This window comes from Mastigoproctus giganteus, chromosome 6 (assembly GCF_048544385.1).
Source record: "Mastigoproctus giganteus isolate SK-2022 chromosome 6, ASM4854438v1, whole genome shotgun sequence".
Classification (NCBI taxonomy): Eukaryota; Metazoa; Arthropoda; class Arachnida; order Uropygi; family Thelyphonidae; genus Mastigoproctus; species Mastigoproctus giganteus.
Genome location: NC_143580.1, coordinates 13082758 through 13104481, shown reverse-complemented (window position 1 = coordinate 13104481; position 21724 = coordinate 13082758). Strand labels below are relative to the sequence as shown.

The window sequence follows — 21724 nt, the reverse complement described above, 5'->3', positions numbered from 1 at the left end:
AATTTTTTTGTATAGTATTTCAAATGCTTAGCATTTCCAAAATAGATCAGTGTTGAGTGATTTGGTTTTCAACTATTGAAGGACAAGAATCACAAGCTTAATTCATAATGTTGGCTATGTATTATGAAAGTTACTACCCAAAATTTTGAGAAGGTAGAGAAAGGTTGTTCTTTCAGGCTGATCCTGCCATGCAAAGTCTGTTAGCACTGTTGTAGACTTTTGAAGATTGTGCAGTGCATAACAATTAGAGAACTTTTAAAACTGCTGGACATCATAGAAAGTTTTCACTCCATTATTGAAGTTTGTTACTGTAACATTGCAGCACACTAGATTCAAAAGTTACTGAAACAATTTGTGAATGGGATTATCATTTGAAGATTGCTATCACAAAGAGGGTTATGAATTTTTGAATAAGATTGTAGAAGAGTCCCTGGTGACATCATTTTGAACTGGAGTTAAAAATGATGGCACCAGGTTTATAGATTGGTATCCATGCAAGAATTATTACCATGGAAAAGGACAGCAAGGAGGATCTCCCCCTTTATTGGGATTTTTGGGGCCTGGTTGCATTGCACTCCACCTACACCCATGGACCAGCTCTTGCTTATACAGTACTGTTACTGTGAGTTGGGTCTACCTTCCCAGAACTATGTAAATTAAGCATTCACCCAGTCCTTAAAAGCCATTTTCTCTGGGGCCTTTCCATAGGGTGTGGAGGGCTGTATTTTCTTTTTGCATCTCAAGGTCACTCACAGAACTTCCCACTCCGTATTAATGTTATGAAAGAGAAGGTTTAACAAGCAACTTTGAGCCACCTGTTATTTTTCTTTTTGCTATATCACGTATTTTTCGAGATTCTAATCTGTACCCCGCCAAAATAAAAATTATCTATTATTAATGATTCATTATGGCATAACATATCGGCTGCCATAAAACAGATTGAAGATAAGCACCTCTTCTCAAACGTGGGAGGTGGAGGAAGCAGTGCGCACACCCACTCACTTTTCTTCATAAACATTGAAGTCCAAATTTCAATTCTAATTATATTGCTGAGAAAACCGTTTTGCGGAAATTAAAAAAAAATATATAAATAAATAAAAAAGTAAGGTGAACAAGGGAAATGAAAGATATACGTTAGGCCGTTATCCGGGGACGTATTTTGTTATCTGACTTGATCTCCACGGCCCACGGAAGTCTAAGTCGGATAGCAAAAAAAAAAAAAAAAGAATATGTGGAATCCGTTACAGGTGTTGTTTGTTTACATTTTGTAATGTTCCTACCCTTTAATTTCTCAGAAACTTCGTTTTGCCACCTATGCTTTCTTCATACTAGCTCGCTCTCGCCATATTTCAGTAATCCTTGTTTTGCTATTGTATGGTTAATTTAACAGTCTTTTTCGATTTTTATATATATATATATATATCCGTGTGTATGTCTGTAAATATACATAAACACGAAAAAAGGTGCTCAAGTGTCAATTTTAATGAGTCCTTAATACATGGAAAACCAAGGAGATGACGTCTTGCTTACAAGTGATGTTTTCAAATTTGTGTAGTGTCATCGCAGGAAGGAAGGAAAACCAAAAAGTGAACTTCTTGTTTTGCTTTTTTATTTTTTTTTTCAAAAAATGATATGCAGTTAAATTTTATATTAATTTTATATTAAATCTTCTAACAGTGTACTTTTAATAATCTGAATATAAATAAATTTACGTCTTTGTGACATATGAGTCTTTCTTTCATTGCGTATTATCCGGGAAATTTTATTTCCCAATCGCCTCGTATAAATGGGAGTTCGTTGTATGCTGGATTCCCAAATTGTTTAATTTCTTTTTTACTATTATAACCTATAGAGGGGGGGGGGGGTTACGTGGTTCTCTCTTTCTCATAAGTAGCCAAAGCTCCATTATCGACAAGTTGTCGCTTATTGAACTATAAAAGAAAAACTATTCACCACAGTTGTTCCAATGGTATGTTGTCTCATCACAAAGCGGGTTGACAGTTGTTTCCACACTGACAAAACCGCTGATATCGCCCTATAAGAAATACTATGTTAAGGCCGAAATCGTTTCTTATGAAAGCTGAAAATCAAAAGCAAAAAAAAAAAATAAATAAATAAAATAATAATGCAACGTCCGGACCTAGGTGGAGACTAGGCACCTGCGAGGTGATTTGATTTAGCTGTATAAGGCCTTCTTCAATGGGTTGAGCAGGCTCAATTCTGATGGGTAGTCTTCCTCTTGCCCAGATTACGAACTTGATGGGGCATAAATTAAAATTGAGAAAAGACATTTGTAGAATAGATGTGCAGAAATTTGCCTTTAGCCAGCGGGTAGTTGATTGATAGAACAGCTTCTATCTTTCGTTGTGGAAGTTGATAGCTTAAATAAATTCAGAGGGAATGGATGCGTGAAAAATTTTTGGATGATGCTACATACGCTTGCTTTCTTGCATTATATGCCTCTACTACTACCTCCGTCCAGGAAGTTGTATTTCTTTTTTTTTTATCTGGCTCGAAACCTGTAAGAGAAAACGCAACCTATGGACTACTGACCGTAATTTCCGAATTGGAAAACAAAAGAAAATCCAAAATTTGTTGTTTAATGCTACCGGGGCATGACGATTACGATATCTCGTTACGCAAATCGGTGGTATGTGCGATGACTGTGTGATACTTCATTACCTTTGGAAAATAATGTCGTAAACATCACACTCCAGTTGAGTTTCTGAAGTTACTGGTACTTCGATCAAAAATAAGAAAATGCTGTAGTATAAACACGTTTCTTATAACGTTGAGATGTTGCGTTCTCAGTAAAATCTAAAATGAGTTTGAAAAATTCAAACAATTTCATGAAAAGAAACTGTGGCTTGTTTTGAAAAACAATTTTCTTTTACATAGGGAAAAAAAAAAAAAAAAAACCGACGACGTTTTTCAAGAAATATATCCAAAGTTCTTTGTAACAGAACTCAACTGTATTTACAGTAACAGATTCTCAGTTACTGTAAATTGTGAAAATTTTTTATGCCTTTAGCAAAACAAAAACTCGTAATCGAAAATGAAAATGTACTTTCTCCAATTTTCTATGTAGTGCTTTGTTCAAGGTGTTTACTTGAATTTGTTTGTTTACTAAATTCCACCGAGGTAGATGCATTGTATTTTTATGTTTACTGCTGCTGTCATTATACTTTTTAAATAGATTAGGATAACTTGGGTGTGGTTTTGTCTATTTTTTTTTTTTTCCACAACATGCTGTTTACTGCAGTATTCTGTATTGCTGTTTGAAATAACGGTAGTGGTTGAAAGATAGCGACCCGTGATTCATAATTGACACTATCTCTAGCTGTAGTCACTTGACAGGCACGCCCACAACCATTACGCTTTTCCCTTTATTTTTTTCTTGTTTTTTTTTTTTTTTTCGTATGCATAACAAGTAAATATACAGCATTATTTCCTTATGCATTGTTTTATTTCGGAGAAGTTTATTTTATTTTTAAATAAAAGCCTGGTAATTCATGCGTCCATTCATTCATTAATTAAATCTTTCTGGTGCGCATGTATACAGAAAAGGTAAACAAATTTCAATTGCTTAGCATGAAGTGCTCTTAATTTTTAAAGTGTTTTAAAGTGGCTTTGGTTTCATTATACGGAAGTATGTCATATCGGCAGACTCGCTTCGAAGAGAGCCTCAGAAATAATTTTTTTCGTCGTAGATTTTTCAGGTTAGCTTCTGATGATGTTTTAAATGTGACTGATTTTCTCGGTGTTGTTAAAAATAACACGCATGGGCGGGCCGTCCCGAGGGTGAAAGGGGTGCATTTCACCTGGGCGACAACGTTCAAGGGAACCTGAAACTTTCATACATATATGAAGAAAATTTTAAAGGGGCCGCCAGATTTCAATTGGCACCCAGATACCACATACCCTAGGAATGCCCCTGATAACCTGTTTTTATTCCCTCCCCCTTTTGTACATTACTATCAACCTAGCAGTTAATCTAGTTAGCTTTATAATTTTATATTATTGATTACCTGGTAGTGAAATGGTGCTTACTATCAATATTTTGAATTTGAAAATGCCACACACTGAATTAAAACAAAATTAGAGATCAAATGTGAACATGATCCATGTTTTGTCATCTTTGATCCTTATATTACACATGCTAAATTCCTCTTGAACATTTGTTTTTATATATGTATACGTATATATTATTATATGAGGTATATAGTATGTTGACAATTATTAATATACAGAATTTATGGGCTATTTCAGTGGCAATATATATACTACATCCTTAATGTAATTTATATACAGTATTAGTTTGCGGGGAAGAGTATCGTAAAAGATAGATAAAGCTATTGATGAAGGTTAAGTATAGACATAGTTAAACATAGACAGACACAAAGGATAATATACAAAAACTTATCAGTCACCCAAATTGTAGGTATACAATTTGGGCGACTTCCTATGGGGGCAATCACCCAAATTTAAAGGAAAAACAATGATAAGGGGTTCTCTGTTTCTGTAATGATCGATATACACCATGGCAAAATCAGTTTTGAGGTTATATAATATATACCAAATAACAGAATTTAGGATTATATAAAATATAATAGAAATTAAGAATTTTCAATTTTATATAATGCATAGTACACATTGATCATCATTAACCTGTCAGATCAACAATGGACCCCAGTAGGAGTCACCAAATTGTAGGTATACAACAATAACTTTTTGTATATTATCCTTTGTGTCTATGTAACATATTTTACCTATGTGTTCTCCATAGATTTACCTAGGTATATCTTTAATGATACTCTTCCCCATAAATCAATACATATATTTAACAAAATAATATTGTATATATTTATATATACATACATTGAATAGAAATATAAAAAAGTGGAAACAAGAAGGCAGATAAAAAAGTGGAATAAAGATGACAGAAAAATGGGACGTAGCTAGTGCAGTCAAAGGCAGCAAATGCTAAACCTATGCAGAGCATGGAACAATAAAGTGAGAGGAAAAAAAGAGGGAGATAGTGATAGAAGGTAACAAAAAAAAAATGTATAAAAGGGATAAATAATTACAATATTATAAAAAAAAAAAAACTCCTCAGGTTTTTTTACACATGCAAAGCAGAGGCATAACTACAAATTTTGACCCCTTCTCAAGCTCTTTAACAACTATAGCATACTAACTAGAACCCCACCCTTTTTTATCCTCCCTCCACACCATACCACCTAGAAGATCTCTTTCTTTCATAATGGTGGTTTTGCCACTTGACACCAAGTATACATTTTATTTAATCATGTTGAATTTATCATTATGAATTCAACATGATTAAATGCTATATCATATAATAATGTGCCAAACTAATATATTATAATTGAATTGTTAACATTGCTTGGTATGCCAACTCTGATTATTTTGCTTTCGTATGTATTTATTTTATTTTAACAAATGACTGATTGTATATAGAATATAAATCTTATATATATATACACACACACAGGGTGATTCAATACCAGTGCGACAAACTTGCAGGACAGGAGATGTAGGGGGCACAAAGACGAATCAGAATCGCATAGCATTGCAGGGCAGAAATGCCTTCGTCATGTGGTAGAGGACGTTGAACGGGAGGTCGCGTGAACAGCGATCCCGCTGGAAGTCAGCATTTACGAACCGGTTCCCGAGGCAGTAGGATAGACGAGTATTCAAACATTGAACTGGCCGACATGCACCTCTCGTATGGAGCTGCGGACTGTAACACAGTCCGCAGCTCCATACGCTTGTACCAGGAACGTTTCCCGCACAGGCATGCTCCTCATCATACGATTTTCGCACGTGTGCACAGAAGATTACGTGAGACTGGTTGTTTCACGAGAGGTACCATGAATCGAGAGCGAACGACGAGGATGCCAGACAACGAGGAGAATGTCCAACATCTTGCAGAAGGCAATCAGAGTACGAGTACTCGAGCGATAGGCCAACGATTGGGTATTTCCCAATCCACTGTATGGAGGATACTGTCAACAAACCAAATGAGTTCATACATCTGCAACGCGTCCAATCATTGGAGCCTGCGGATTATCCACTCCGGAGGACTTTTGCTACTTGGTTTCTTCAACAGAAATGGTTAGCAAATGCTGACTTCCAGCGGGATCGCTGTTCATGCAACCTCCCGTTCAACGTCCTCTACCACATGACGAAGGCATTTTGGACCCTGCAATGCTATGTGATTCCGATTCGTCTTTGTGCACCCTACACCTCCTGCACATTTGTCGCACTGGTAGTGAATCACCCTGTATATATATGGAATATAAACCAAAATAGAATAAAGTGAAATAAGGAATAATAAAACAAAAATATAAAAATCATCATAAACCATAGCACATACTATCTTTTCAAGAAACCACAGCACAATCTGGGTTTATGGGAGCAAAGTATTTCGATGGCCACACAGTTCAGTTTATGGATCAAATGATAATTTAATATATGTTAATTTCAATAAGAGTATTTTAGTACAACTGAATTGAATAGTAATGGTTTTGACACTTAATTGCGCTGGTGTACTGAAAACTGCAACTTTTACCCACCTGAACCCTTATAATCAATAACAAAAACTGAATAAAGCTTACTACCTTAACACATTCTCATTTAATTTCTGAACATCTGAAATAGGAGTGCTTATATATATAATTTATTTATTTATTTATTTATTTATTTATTTAGTGATATGAAGTTATGTCAGCTAGTCAAAGAATTATTTAAAAAAAAAAAAAAATATATATATATATATATATATATATATATAAAGTTTTATAAACATTGTAAAATGTGAAAGGGTTCATTACCCATTAAAATATAGTTTTAAAGTTAAAATTTTATATTTTAATAATTAATATATATGGGTAAAGAAAGTTGAGTAGTAGTATTAAAATAAATGAATGTAATCTTAGTTTATGATGGGATAAACAAAAAATTTTATAAAAAGTTTTATACACTGAGTGATCACTGAATTATGACCACCTACCTAATACTTCGTAGGTCCTCCTTTTGCCCTCAGTACAGTAACTATCCGACGTGGCATTGATTCAACAAGATGTCAGAAGCATTCAGGAGGTAGGGCCAACCAAGCTGTGTGTAATGCGGTCGGCAATGCAGGTGTGGAGGTGATTGGTGTATCCAGACCCCTGATATGCCTTTCCATAGTGTCCCACAAGTGCTCTATGGGATTGATATCAGTGGAGTTCAGAGGCCAATCGATATGCTGGAAGTCAGAACTGTGTTCCTCAAACCATTCCTGCACAACAAGTGCCCGATGGCTCGGCGCATTGTCATCTTGGAAGACAACATTGCCATTCGGGAAAAAGTGTAACATAGCAGGGTGTACACAGTCAGCAAGCAGTTAATGATAGCAGAGACCAGTGATACGTTGTCCCACATGCACCAGGGGTCCAAGTTCCTGCCAGTGAAACATGCCCCGCACCATACAACCACCTCCACCGGCCTGCACTTTTGATGCTATGCATGATGGATGAAGAGCCTTATGTTGTTGATGCCAAATCCGTACACGACCGTCCACGGTGTGGAGTAAATAACGTGACTCATCCACCCAGCACACCTTCTTCCAGTCTTCTAATGCCCAACTTGCATGCTCTTTGCACCAATCAAGTCTTTTACGGCGATGAACCTTGGGTAGGAGAGGATGCCGTAGGGGTCGTCTGCTGGTATAACCCATACGTGCAAGCATGCGATGCATGGTCATGCCAGATATTGTTCTGGGTTGCCCCATATTGTATTGGGTATTCAACTCTTCAACAGTGCTGCACCTGCACGAATTGTTGTACTCTGCACTCACCTCTAACATTAACCTTTCGCTGACCTTTGCAGTTTTGCCATCAGGTCATTCTTTGACCATTTTGATGCCAGTCCTGGTACACTTTAACAACGGCTGCTCTCGAACGTCCCACCAGTTCAGCAATTTGAGAAATCGAGGCACCAGCTCGTCGAAAAGCCACATTGTCTTTTATCAAAGTCCGATAAATTCTTCCTTTTACCCATGCTCAGAATTTTACTACCTACTGAACCACTGACACCTTATCTATGCTGTGTAGGTTGACTAACTCCGCACTCTTGTACCTCACATGGTCAACAGGTTGTATTCGGTTTTCATAGGGGTGGTCATAATTCAGTGATCACTCAGTGTATAGTGTCCACTAGTGATTCCATTTGACTCACTTTTTTTTTTGCTTCTCAAGTACAAAATATATATATATTGTACTGTTGTTTATTTTAATTCTGTGTGACATGATTTTTCTTCTTCCTTAATTCTGTTAACCTTCAAGATTTTCCCAGCTATGCGTGCGCACACACACACACACACACACACACACACACACACACACACACACACACACACACACACACACACACACTGTTTTCCTTCATTCTTTTTCCATTGATTACCATAAACTAACCAAGTGTTTCTTATCCTTTTGGCTTCAAAGGAATTCACCAAGGAGGTGGACCCTGAAACTTTATAATGTTTATAACTTTATATATATTATGAACTTTATATATATGGAGTAGTCTCCTTCAAAGTATGCACTAATTCCAACAACTTACGGAAGTTGCAGAAGTGTTGGCCCTTTCAAAGGCGTTTTAAGCTTGAGAAGCAAAAAAAAAAAAAAAATAATAATAATAAATAAAATAAATAAATAAATCAGAGGGAGCTGGATCCAGTGAGTGTGGGCAGGTGGGGGAGGGTCACTGTAATGGAGTGCTTTGAAAGAAATCCTTGAATGGAAAATACCAAAGGATATTGTCATGTTATGAGTGCCAATTCTCTGAAATCAACTTTTTTGGCCGTTTTCTCTTAACCTCATTGGCAATTACTGCAAAACTGGTTTGTAGTACTATGTTCCTAGTTCACTCTTTGACCATTGAAATAAATTCATAATGAATAATGCTCTGTAAGTCAAATTTGATAAGTGTGATCTACCCATTTCATTAAGTTTGTCTTGCTTTTTTCGGCCTTGGAGAAAATGTTGTCTTCCCATTGTAAGACTCCATCTGCTCCAGGGCCAAAAAAAACAAATGCCCAATCCTCTTATTAGAGGATAGGGCCTTTTTTCCCTGGTCATAGCCATATACCCAGTATTTATTATTAGTAATAATAGAAGAAACAAAGTGTGGTTCAGCAACAGCATGTTGTCAAAGATTCTGATATGAGAGACATCTCTGCTCTCTGTGATTATCATTGAAGATGCACATCACAAACTTGGCTGAAATGTGATGCATTCCTGAATCTTGTGTTAAAATTAATTGACATGTCCATAAGAAATGCCAATTTCACTAGTAACTTTGTGAATAGTTAAACATCTATCATTTGTGATCAGATCATAAACACAAGTGATTGAGTCATTGATTTTTGAAGCTGGACGGTAGAGCTATGATCATCATCTGACTGAATGGACAAGTGGCTCCTCTTTAAAATTTGAAAACCCATAAAAGTGTTAGAACAACACAATTTTCTTCAAATTTTTTTTTTTTTTTTTCCTAAAAATTTTTTTTAACATTTTATGGATTTTTCATTAATTTGAAACAAAATTTGTTGTAAATTCACTACAAAATAAAATGATTCATTTTAAAATGATTTAGAGTGTCTTCTATTCAACATGTTGTGACAAGTGGAAACTTGCTACAATGACACAGTTTTAAGATGCAAAGTTAGTCCCCGAACTTTTTTGCTTGCATTTCATGTGTGCACATATATATATATTTTTTTTTAACAAGAATATGTATACTGTGTCTGGATACTATATTTTATAGTTCAACCATAAGAAATTTGTTAAAGTTTGAGTGGGCCATTTTATTAAAAAGGTTGAGAAACAATCTAGCTCATTTCAATCCCATCCCATTGAAATTCACTATTTCCTGTATATTTTTAATACTATTACAGTATTAACACATGCATAAATAACCATACTTACACAGCATAATAATAAAAATAGCACAAAATGGACAGGAAGATATGAAAGTAATATAAATAACATGTTGGAAAATAATGGATAAGTGTAGCAATTCTACAATATAAGTGTACAAATTCTACTTTGGCTAGGAAGCTAGAAACCACCATGCCCAGATTCCCCCATTGACACTTGTCAAATGACCAGTTGTGTGTACACAGTGTTTTCCTTATTTGTAGGACATAAAGTGTGAGAGAAAATCCAGAATGTCACCTCAGTCTTGATTGGAAAGGGCATTAGACACTCTTCTACTCACATGATAAGATATCCTGTAGTAGTATTGGTTCAGATAGAACAAAGGGCTTTATGGATTTCTGTTTCCTTTTTCATTAATTTGAAACAAAATTTTTTGTGAATTCATTACATAGTAAAATGAATGGTTGAAATTAATAGTTGGACCATTGATCAAGGAGTAAATATTTTAAAGTTCTTGGTACTATTATCCATTTTTTGTTTATTTAAAAAAACAAAAACAGAATTATTTTTGAACATATTACATAGTGTTACTGAATATTTAAATAGAATATTTTTGTTTATAGGCACATGAAATTTGGCTGCTGCTGAGTAGGATGAATATAAATTACCCCAGGTATATTAAATTAAATAGTAAGTCAGCATAATGAAGTACACAGAGATGAATACAGGGGGCACCAACAGTGACAGGGTGTCTCTGCAGCTTAGAGAGGTGAGTTTCCATAGTGACGCTGTTCAATTAGGTAGGAGGTGGATTTTTATATGTGCTGTACTACATTAACGAAACACCAGCACTATTGATTATTATTTATTTGTTCAATTGCCACTATTATTTTAAATCTGCCTTTAGTCAAAGGTATAATCAAAATAATGACATTTATTCCAAAAGTAATTAACTGCTGGAATGAATTACAATCAATTACTTGCAGAGTGGAAAGATTTTTAAATTAAGGCATTTGTGAAACATTTTTAAATTTAAGGTGGGTGATGTGTTAACAAAAAAAAAAAAATTCAGAGGAATTGACATGATTATATTTATTTATTTTTTATTTTGTTGATGCTACATTTTCTCATTTTCATAAGTGACATTTAAGGTGTGATGTCAAAATTTTCAGATGTAAAGATTGGCAGGGTCGTTAATGATCAGTGCCAAGCATTGCTCCTTCGGGAACACTTGAACAGATTTCAGAGATAGTCAGAAAAGTGGCAGCTATGTTTTAATGCTGCTAAATGCAAGGTCTTACACTTGGGAATAGCAACCCAAAAATAAATTATACACTAACATATAGGTTAGTGCATGTTGTGACACTAACATATAGGTTAGTGTCACAACATATTGTGAAGATATTCACAATATATCTCATATTGTGTAAAATACTTTAGTATTAAAACGATGCCAATTTAACTACTTTTATAGATGGCTAAGAATTGAACTGATGCAATTGCACTAATCTATATGTTAGTCATTCTACCATGTAGCATGAGGCTGTTGCTGTAAAATACTTTATAGTATAAATTATACACTTGATGGGGTTGAATTAAAAACACAAAGAGGAAAGGGATCTGGGAGTTACGATACAGACAGATATGAAGTTTTTTGAGCAGTATAGACAGGTAGCCAGGAAAGCCCATCCTATCAATGATTTATTTAACATCATCCTGTAGAGATAGTGGGGTCGTAACCCCACTGTATAAGGCAATTTTAAGACTACATTTGGAATACTGTGTTCAAATATGGAGACTTCATGTGAAAAAAGACATTGAGCTGCTTGAAAGGGTCTAAAGACCAGCAACTTTAATGGTTAGATTGGCAAAAGGATGACTGTACGAGAAATGACTTCAATCACGTGGGCTAATCTGAACAAGCGGAAGTATCCCATCAGCATTGAGCCTGCTGAAACCATTCAAGGTCTTATACACCTCGATCAGATCGCCTTGCAGGTGCCTAGTCTCCAGATGCTGCAACTTGCAGAACTTAAGCCTTTCTTTGTAAGCACACCCCTTTGTTCCTCTCACCAATCTTGTTGCCCTTTTCTGTACTTATTCTAGCAACTCTACATCCTTCCTAAAATGAGGCCTCCAGACATGTATACAGTACTCAAGGTGTGGCCTTACCTGACCTGACCATTGCCTTATACAAAGGGATAATCACCTCCTTGTCTTCCATGTGCAACAGTATCAAAAGCTTTCCTGAAATCCATGTATATGATATCAAAATTATTTTTTGTATCCAGTTCCTTTGTGACCACATCATAGTATCCCATCAAATTGGTCAGACAAGACTTCCTTTTAACAAACTCATGCTTTGTCTGAACTATTGATGTCTTGTCTAGGTGATCCTGTATCACCTCTTTAACCAGTGACTACATTATTTTCCCTGGAACAGAAGTTAAACTAACAGGTCTACAATTATTTGCCAGTTCTAATTCTAAATCCCGGAGAGGCAAATGACGCAAAGAAGCAAGCTTATGCAGCATTAGCAAAGAAAAAAATTTCCACATCACCTGTTCATTCCCTCTGATAATTTATCTAATTCTTCCTTGAATTTGAAAATGGCACATCAGCAGTGAGGATTGAAGGAAGCAGTGGAAAATGGTTTAAAGTTAATTTAGAATGAGGAAGAGCTAGAGCTTATTTCTGCTTTTTACAATTTTCATGGGACCATTTATAAAAGAGCGTATGTTACCAACAAAGTTTAGCATGGGATATGTAAAAATTGGATTGTTATTATATGCAGATGATATTGTGCACTTAAATGGTAGCTTCAGAGATCTTAAAGACATCTGAATAAATTAGATATAGGTTGTATACAGTTTGGCATGAAAATTATGTAAAAACAAGAGTTGGAGGAGACAAAAAAATTTAAAAATCCTAAACCAAAAATTGGAACAAATTAGTAATTTTGCATATATCGAAGATGTTTTCAATGGAAGGTGGAAAAGAGCAATAAAATAAAGTAGCCCAGTTTCAGACCAAGACAAAATGGGGTTTGTTTGTTAAGATTGGCTTAAAATCTGTGTTACAAATGGCTATTTGTAACACAGATTTTTAAGCCCATTTTAACAAACAAATCAAAGAGCTACGTAAGAATGGATTTGATCAAGAATTAGAATATTCAGAAATGAGAAGTTAAATGCACTGCATTTAACTTGGCCTGGTTAAATGGAATACCAGAATCAAATATTTGCACAAGAAAAATTATTAGTAAAATAATAAGAGGAGTTTACCTCAATATAGTGCATAGAACACTTCTGTATGATACCCTCCAGAAATTAAAACGGAAAAAACGACAACTTACTGGTACATTAGAGTAAAATATAACGAATATTTTCATTAGATTCTTTTAATTGCGTTAATTTGATTTTTAATTGTTTTAAATTGATTTGAATTGTGTTAAATTGATTATTTATATTTTACTCTAATGTACCGGTAAGTTGTCGTTTTTTCCGTTTTAATTTCTGAAGGGTATCATACGGAAGTGTTCTACACACTATATTGAGGTAAACTCCTCTTATTATTTTACTAATATTATTATCAACGTAGAACATATTGAGTAGTACAGCTCTGATTTATACTATCTAAGAAAAATTATAGAAAAGTCATGGGAACATGAGGAGAAGAACCTGTTTGTTTGTTAAGAACATAAGGAGGAGGAGAACCTTTATTCAGGATTTGTTAATCAGTTCGTAATAAACATTTGTAAGCCACTTGACATTTCTTCAACATGATGATTACCCCAACTTGTGTTTACGACAACCAGTGTCCATTAAATGATGGACGACATCATATAATTGTGCATAAAATTCTTATTACTGACTAAACAGAGTAATAGTAAAATAAAAACTGTTTAATAAACATTCAAGACTTGAAATAGTGTTTCGTTGCACTGAAATTTCATGATCATGACATTTCAGTGCAACAAAATGAAATGTCATTATAATGAATATCACTGAAAACTTATTTCAAATAACCAAAAGCCTCAATAGGCTTCCTGGCATAATGAGGCTTTTTTATATAGTTTTATATAGGTTTTTTAATTTATAATTTTAATTTTTATTTCTACTCTTGTTTTCATTTAATTTCAAGTATACCATTGCAGCTTTTGAAGTGTGTTTTGTATTATCTACATATTAAACTTTTGCTGATTTATATTAATTAGTATATCTCACCAGGATTTATCTTACTGATAGCTGTGTCGGTATCATTTTTAAAGATTACATGGGGCTGTTGGGCAGGGAGCAGATTTATAGTTTTGCCTCTGGTTTTTAATTTGATATTTTTTTTTTTTTTTAGCTTGTTTACTTATAGGAAAGATTAAGCAAATCTGATATTTAATATTGCCTGTTTATATTCTTTCATTTTTGGGCAAACATTCGATGTTATGCAAAACAAAACTAAGGTCATGTTCAGAATCAGCAATTTTTGTTTCTTTTTGTGAAATTAGTATTGCTTTCTTCATGGTAACCTAGCATACAGAATGTTTTTTTTCCTAATTTTTACACATCAGTGTGAGTATTCACACTGATTTATGATTTACAGCATGATTTACTCATGATTTACAGCATGAATATTCCTGTGTCATTTTTTGCACAAATGACACAGGAAGCCAGGCTTTTGCTGCAATTTGTCAAAAACAAAAATAATAATAATAATTTTTTAAAAAATTGTCCTATCAGCTAACAGTAATTATCTGTTCGATTTCTCCTTAAATTTCCCCAAATTTTCTAAATGTTAATAGTCCTGGAAGATAATTTGTTTTAGTCATCTGTCATTATTACAACTGAGAGAGATGTCATAAAGGAAATTACATATAAATAATAACACAGATGGATGTTTAATATTATTATTATTATTATTAGCCATATGGTGCAAGGAAACCTGAGGCTTATGCTGCACCAGCCAAAAAAAAAAAAATTTTTTTTTCTGAATTACCCAGAGAGAGAGAAATAGAAGGGAATCACCAAGAAAAAGAAGAATAATGATATCCAGCTCAGGACCCTGGGTATGCCAAGCCCATACTCACCAGGTGTGAACCCCTGGGGTTGTGTATATATATATCATCAAATTTGCTGCCAAGTTATTGACAGGAGTTGACCTTAATATTTGGAATTTAGTTGAATGGCATATTCTTATTGATAAATGTACAACTTGCCAAGCCTGAGGAGTATTTTATATCAGCAAAAGAAATTTGAAAAGTTGTTACAGGGATGGGATACACTTAAATAGAAAGGTGCAAGAATATTTGCTGATGCTATCGAGACAGTGTTAGGTGGGTTGGAAAACTGCTGGCTTGGGGGGGAGACAAAGACTAATAGATTAACAGTAGCCACTGGCAGAGGTGAAAGAGATTCTTGCACTGCTTCTGTTGGAATGAGCAGAAGCCTGAAAAACAAGATGCAGGATATTTCAGAGACTGCTGGAAGTCATTGCGGTACAAGTAAACACATGGGTTGTGTTAGGGTAGCTAAGAATAGAAACAGGTGCATGTATACTTGCGTGTACACCAATGCTAGGAGTTTAGTAAATAAATTTTATGAATATTGCTCAAAACATCAAAGATATTGTTGGGATATCAGAGACGTGGTGTCACACAGATATAAGGAATGCAGAACTGGAATTTGGGGAGTACAACGTCTACAGAAAGGATAGGAAGGGAGGAGGGGTTATGCTATTAGTTAAGAAACACATAAAATCCAAGAAAGTGAAGCCAGTCGACATCGATGGACAGGGCAGTGTAGAGTCAGTTTGGTGTGACACAAGCATAGGTAAATCAAAATTGAGAGTAGGAGTGTGCTATAGGCCTAATGACTCTGATGAGTATAATAAGATACTGTACAGGGAAATAGAATGGGCCAGTAAATCAGAGAGTCTTATAATGGGGGATTTTAATTTCCCAGATATTGACTGGAATTTGTGGGTTGGTCACTCACACACTAGCAAGGCTTTTGTGGATTTATTGGATGATTGTTTTCTACACCAGCATGTTCGGGAGGCAACTAGAGGGAGTAATACTCTTGATCTGATTATCAGTAGTGATTCTTCATGCATTAAGAATCTGCAGATAAAGGAACCACTAGGTGGCAGTGATCACAGTATGCTGAAGTGGGATTTACTCAAGGAGGTAACTACCATCAGAGGTAAAGGGAAGGGTTTTTGCTTTCGTAAAGGCGACTATGATGGTCTGAGACAGTATTTAAATTCTATACAGTGGGACCAACTGATGATGTTACCAACAGCAAATTCAAAATGGGAAGCATTCAAGGAACTAATCTTGGAAGCTACCAGGCTTTACATACCAACCAAGAAATATTGTTCAAGGTTCAGGCTTAAATGGTTGTCAGATGAACTAATGAGACATATGGCAGAGAAGAAAAATGCATGGGGTACATACAAATTAATGGGTGACATGGAAGCCTGTGATAGATATAAGTTGGTCTGTAACCAAGTCACAAAGGAGATTAGGCAGGCAAAGGCAGATTATGAGAAATCCTTGGCAAAGGATGCAAAGAAAAACAGAAAAGAGTTCTTTACCTATTTAAACTCAAGAAGGAAAGGGATGAATCAGATTGGTCCACTGGATGTTGATGGTTCAACAGTTGAGGATCCTGCTCAGGTGGCTAACAATCTAAACGAGTATTTTGCATCTACATTCACACATGAGGAATTATTCAGGAAGGGGAATGTCGTAGGTGAAGTAAACATTGGCAGTGAGCTAGATGATTTTCTAATAACTGAGAGGAAAGTGTAGGAGAAATTGTTGAGGATAAACATAAAAAAGGCACCTGGGGTGGAATGGATCTATCCAGTTATATTAAAGGAGGCAGCAAAGGAAGTAAGGAAACCCCTAGCCATAATCATGAGAGCTTCTTTGGACTCAGGGGAGGTACCCATAGACTGGAGATGTGCAAATATGACCCCAATTCACAAAGGAGGATCAAAGGCTGACACAAATAATTATAGACCTGTTAGTTTCACTTCATTTCCAGGAAAATTAATGGAGGCACTGGTTAAAGAAGCACTGCAGGATCATCTAGACAAGAATTCAGACATAGCATGGTTTTGTTAAGGGCAGGTCTTGTCTGACCAATTTGATTGAATACTATGATGTAGTCACAAAAGAACTGGATGCAGGGAATAACTTTGATATTATATATTTGGATCTTAGAAAGGCTTTTGATACTGTTGCGCATGGAAGACTGCTGCACAAATTGGAGCAGTGTGGCATTGGAGGCAAATTGCTGCTATGGATAAAGGGATGGTTGAGTGGCAGAAGACAGAGAGTGGTAATCAATGGACACTGCTCAACGTGGACTAATGTTATTAGTGGAGTTCCTCAGGGTTCAGTGTTGAGTCCATTGTTTTCTGTATTTATAAATGATATTGATGATGGTATATCAAGCTTAATGTCCAAGTTTGCAGATGATACAAAGGTTGGCAGGGTTGTTAAGGACACTACTGATGCTATGCTGCTACAACAGGATCTGGAAAGGTTGAGCAGATGGGCTGAGAGGTGGCAAGTGAAGTTTAACATTGACAAATATAAAGTACTACATATGGGAAACAGTAACCCCAGATCAACGTATCAAATCTGTGGTACTACACTGACAGTGGTAGAGAATGAAAAGGACCTGGGGGTAATTGTGCAGGCAGATATGAAGTTCTCTGAGCAGTGCAGACGAGCTGCAAGAGTAGCTCATGGTGTCTTGTCAATGATATACAGGAATTTTTCTAGCAGGGATAGGGATGTGATTATTCCCTTGTATAAGGCATTGGTCAGACCACACCTTGAGTACTGTATACAGGTCTGGAGGCCTCATTTCAAGAAGGATGTAGAGCTGCTGGAACGAGTATGGAGAAGGGCAACAAGATTAGTGAATGGAACAAAGGGTTGCTCTTACGAAGAAAGGCTTAAGTTTTGTGAATTACAGAGTCTGGAGACTAGGCATCGGCAAGGTGATCTGATAGAGGTGTATAAGGCTTTGAATGGCTTGAGCATGCTCAATGCCGATGGGATTATTCCTCTTGCTCAGAATAATCACCTGAGTGGGCATAAATTCAAATTGAGGAAGGACGGATGTCGGATAGATGTTCGGAAATTTGTCTTTAGCCAGCGGGCAGTTGGTTTGTGGAATAGACTTCCATCACTTGTTGTTGAAGTTGATAGCCTAAACAAATTTAAGGCTCAGCTGGACAGGTATTTCGAACGAACGGAGGGGTGAAATGGGAGTAGTGGTTGTGTGTTTTTTTTTTTTTTTTTTTGGCTGATGCTGAATAAGCTTGCTTTCTTGCATCATATGCCTCTGCTAATGCTATATAGACAGCCTTTTGTTAGACTTTTATCTGTGGGTTAATAATATACAATATATGCGTAAAGGCAAATAAAATGTTATTTTGTAATTGTAAAGTTAAAGTGTTTCCTTTTGTTAATATGTTTGGTTTTGTAACTATGAACTCAGTAAGTGTTATGTAAAATCCCCCCCTCCCCCGCGCTTTGTCATTGAAGGATATTGCTTGTAATTTGTGTATTTTTTTTCTGTACATAAAGGAATCGTAATAATAAATATAAAGAAATACAATAATCTGACAATAAATCTGGCTATTGTCAGATTTCTGAATAACTTATCAGCAGTTATATCACCATGTCTAGCATTGCATAATAATACTTTGCTGCATTTGATTTTTACTGTGATGTACATACTCTCTGTTGTATAAAATGAAGTTAAGCTTGTGGGCAATAAAGAATCCATCTGATTTGTCGATGATATCATTATAAACTTGCAGAATTTTGTTTTTGACATATGGCCCCAGCTCCCATTATGTTGTGTGTATGGGAAAATTAGTGAGGAAATGATAAGCAGAAGACTTGAGGTCTAAGAGAAAATGTGACTAATGGAGTCTTGAGTAGGATTTTGTCAACAGACAAAATTTTTCAAAATAGATGTCAAAGACACAGAAACAATCAATTTTTATATTTCAATCTACACTAAGATCAAAGCTGTTGGGAAGAGAATTTATAAGCTTTAAGTTCACAGATGAACTTGAATATTTGAAAGATCATGGATGACAAGTGATGACATCCAATTGGTATTTTCATATTGGCTGATACAGGATAATGCTAATGGCAAAATCAGATGAAATCAAATCCAAAGTTTCAAGATAAGGCCAAGGAAGATATTGGAATGCAGCACTTGTCAAATTACTTAAGACAGAATACCATTATATTGTGAATGATGATATAAAAATATTTGCATATTTGATATGAGCATGCCATTATTACTGAAACTGTAAGGGAGTGATAATTGAGTATACTAAGTGCTGATGGCATCCTTACTCTTGTTTTACTCCAGACTCTGCACACAGCAGGGGAATAAATTTAAATTGATGAAGAATGGTTGCAGGTACAGAAATTTGCTTTTAGTGGGTAGTTGTTTGTTGAAACAGACACATCTGGTGTTTTGAAATTGGGTACTTTGAATAAATTTAAGGAAGAACTAGACAAATTATTAAAAGGGACAGGGGAGAGATGATATGGGAGTTCTTTTTTTTTTTCCCTGCAGCTGCCATAAGCTTGTTTCCTTGCATCATGTGCTAAACAACCAATTATAGAAGAGTTGTTCTATTTATACTGTAAATTTATTTTCTTTATTTTATTAGTTATACTCAAATTGATAGGTATTCATTGCTTAAGTATTGTTTTTATTTTGTTTTTAAACTTATTTGAACTTTCATAAACAAAATAATCAGTGTAAAGAGCAAGTTAGATGATAATAGAAATAAACTGAAAATAATAAAGAAAAAATCAAAAGAGAAAAATGAGTAACACAGTCAAAGGAATAGAAAAGAAAACTGAGTACTTTTAACCACCATTAGGAATATTACCAGAAATATCAACATGACAGATTAGGTCATTAAAAGGAGTTTAAGAGCACTGAAAACTCAAGATTAGCAGAATGGATGTCACCCAAAGCCATAACCAAAAATTAAGTGGCTTCTTTGCCTTGGCCTCCAAATTAACTAACATATTTATTGTGATCCCTCCTTTGAGTTTACTTTCATTATATTTGTACATGAAGGTGTACAAATGTTTATTTATCATAAAAATTAAATTTGTGCAAGGAAGCAAGCTTATATAGAATCAGCCAAAAAAAAAAAAAAAAAAAAGTACCAACCCCATCTGTCCATTTCCTCTATTTGTCTAATTCTTCCTTAAATTTATACAAACTATCCACTACAATATCATTTGGAGGTTTACTCCAATAATCAGTTACTCTCTGGCTGAAGACAATTTTTGCACATCTATTCTGCTGCCATCTTTTATGTCCTCTTATGTGTGTTGCCTGAGAAAGAGTAAGGATATATCAGAATTTAGGCTACACAATCCATTTAAAACTTTAAACACTTCAATTAGGTTGCCCCTCAAGTGCCTGGGTTTCCATACACTGCAATTTTCAAAAGTGAAGTCTTTCATGCAAGGAATGCCCTTCCTTTTCGTGTCCTTGAATAATCTTGTTGCTCTTCTTTGCACCCATTCCAGCAGTTGCCACATCCTTCTTAAAATAAGATTTCCTGTTGCCTAACTATTATATTGTATGGTGGGATAGTCACCTCCTTGTCCCTGCTGGAAAAATTCCAATATATTATTGACAAAACCCTGAGCTGTCCTAGCAGCCTGTCTGCACTGCTCAGAGAACTTCGTGTCATACTGTGCAATTAATTTCAGGTCATTTTTTTTCTCCACTAACTTGAGTGTGGTACCACTGAGTTGATATGCTATTCTAGGATTACTGCTACCTATATGTGCAGGATCTTGCATTTATCAGTGTTAAACCTTAAATACTACTTCTCAGCCCATTTAATTTTCCTAGACATTTTTGACAGAAAGAGCAATTGAACACCATCAGAACCTATTTGTCTGTTTCATTGACTTTAACAAAGCATTTGATTTCTTGAAACATGATATCCTCTTCCAGCTCTTGAACAAATTAAACATCAATCCCAAGGAACTATGGTTACTTTACCTTGAGCAAGAAGTGGCAATCTCTGTAGAGGGAGAAAAGACTGGGTACAAATCCAGAAAGGAGTGAAGCAAGGATGTGCATTGTCTCCTATGCCGAAACCATTATAGATCTAATACAAGATTCTAAAGAAGGAATTACTGTTAATGGTTCAGTTATCAGTACAATACTGCCCTCATTGCAACATCAGAGGAAAAAAGCTTTAAACACTCCTCAACAAAGTGGTATCAGCCAGTGAACAGATAGGCTTAACAGTTAATGCCAAAAAAGACCTTGATTATAATCAAAATACACTGTGGCAACTCCCCCATTGAACAAGTGAGTAGATTTAAATATCTAGGGAAGATCTTTATAAATAATAATGACCAAGACAGAAATAAGAAGCAAAAATGGTATGGCTAAAGAGCTATTTAAGAATCTTAAAAACTTCCTCTGTGATACGAAACTGGATTTTCAGAAAAGATATCAAATGGCCAAATGCTACACATGGAGCACTTTCCTATACAGATGCGAGACCTGGGTTATGCAGAAGGTGGAAATCAGGAAACTGGAAGCCTTTGAGAAGTTGATGCTCAGAAGAATGCTCAAAATTCCATAGACAGATCGGGTCACCAATGAGTGGGTCCTTAAGATGGCCAGGACCACAAGAACACTACTAACTACAGTTGCAAAGAGAAAGACTACCTACCTTGGGAATATTATAAG

The 21724-nt window shown here is 35.4% G+C and overlaps 1 protein-coding gene across 1 annotated transcript in view; it reads left to right on the top strand.

Moving 5' to 3' along the window:
* The first annotated feature begins 10650 nt into the window (after positions 1 to 10650).
* LOC150083925 (ras-specific guanine nucleotide-releasing factor RalGPS1-like) overlaps positions 10651 to 21724 on the top strand; it is a 103061-nt gene continuing 91987 nt past the window's right edge. The window contains exon 1 of the mRNA XM_090375622.1: positions 10651 to 10716. Coding sequence (XP_090231748.1) covers positions 10651 to 10716 — 66 coding nt within the window. The remainder of the gene's footprint in view (positions 10717 to 21724) is intronic.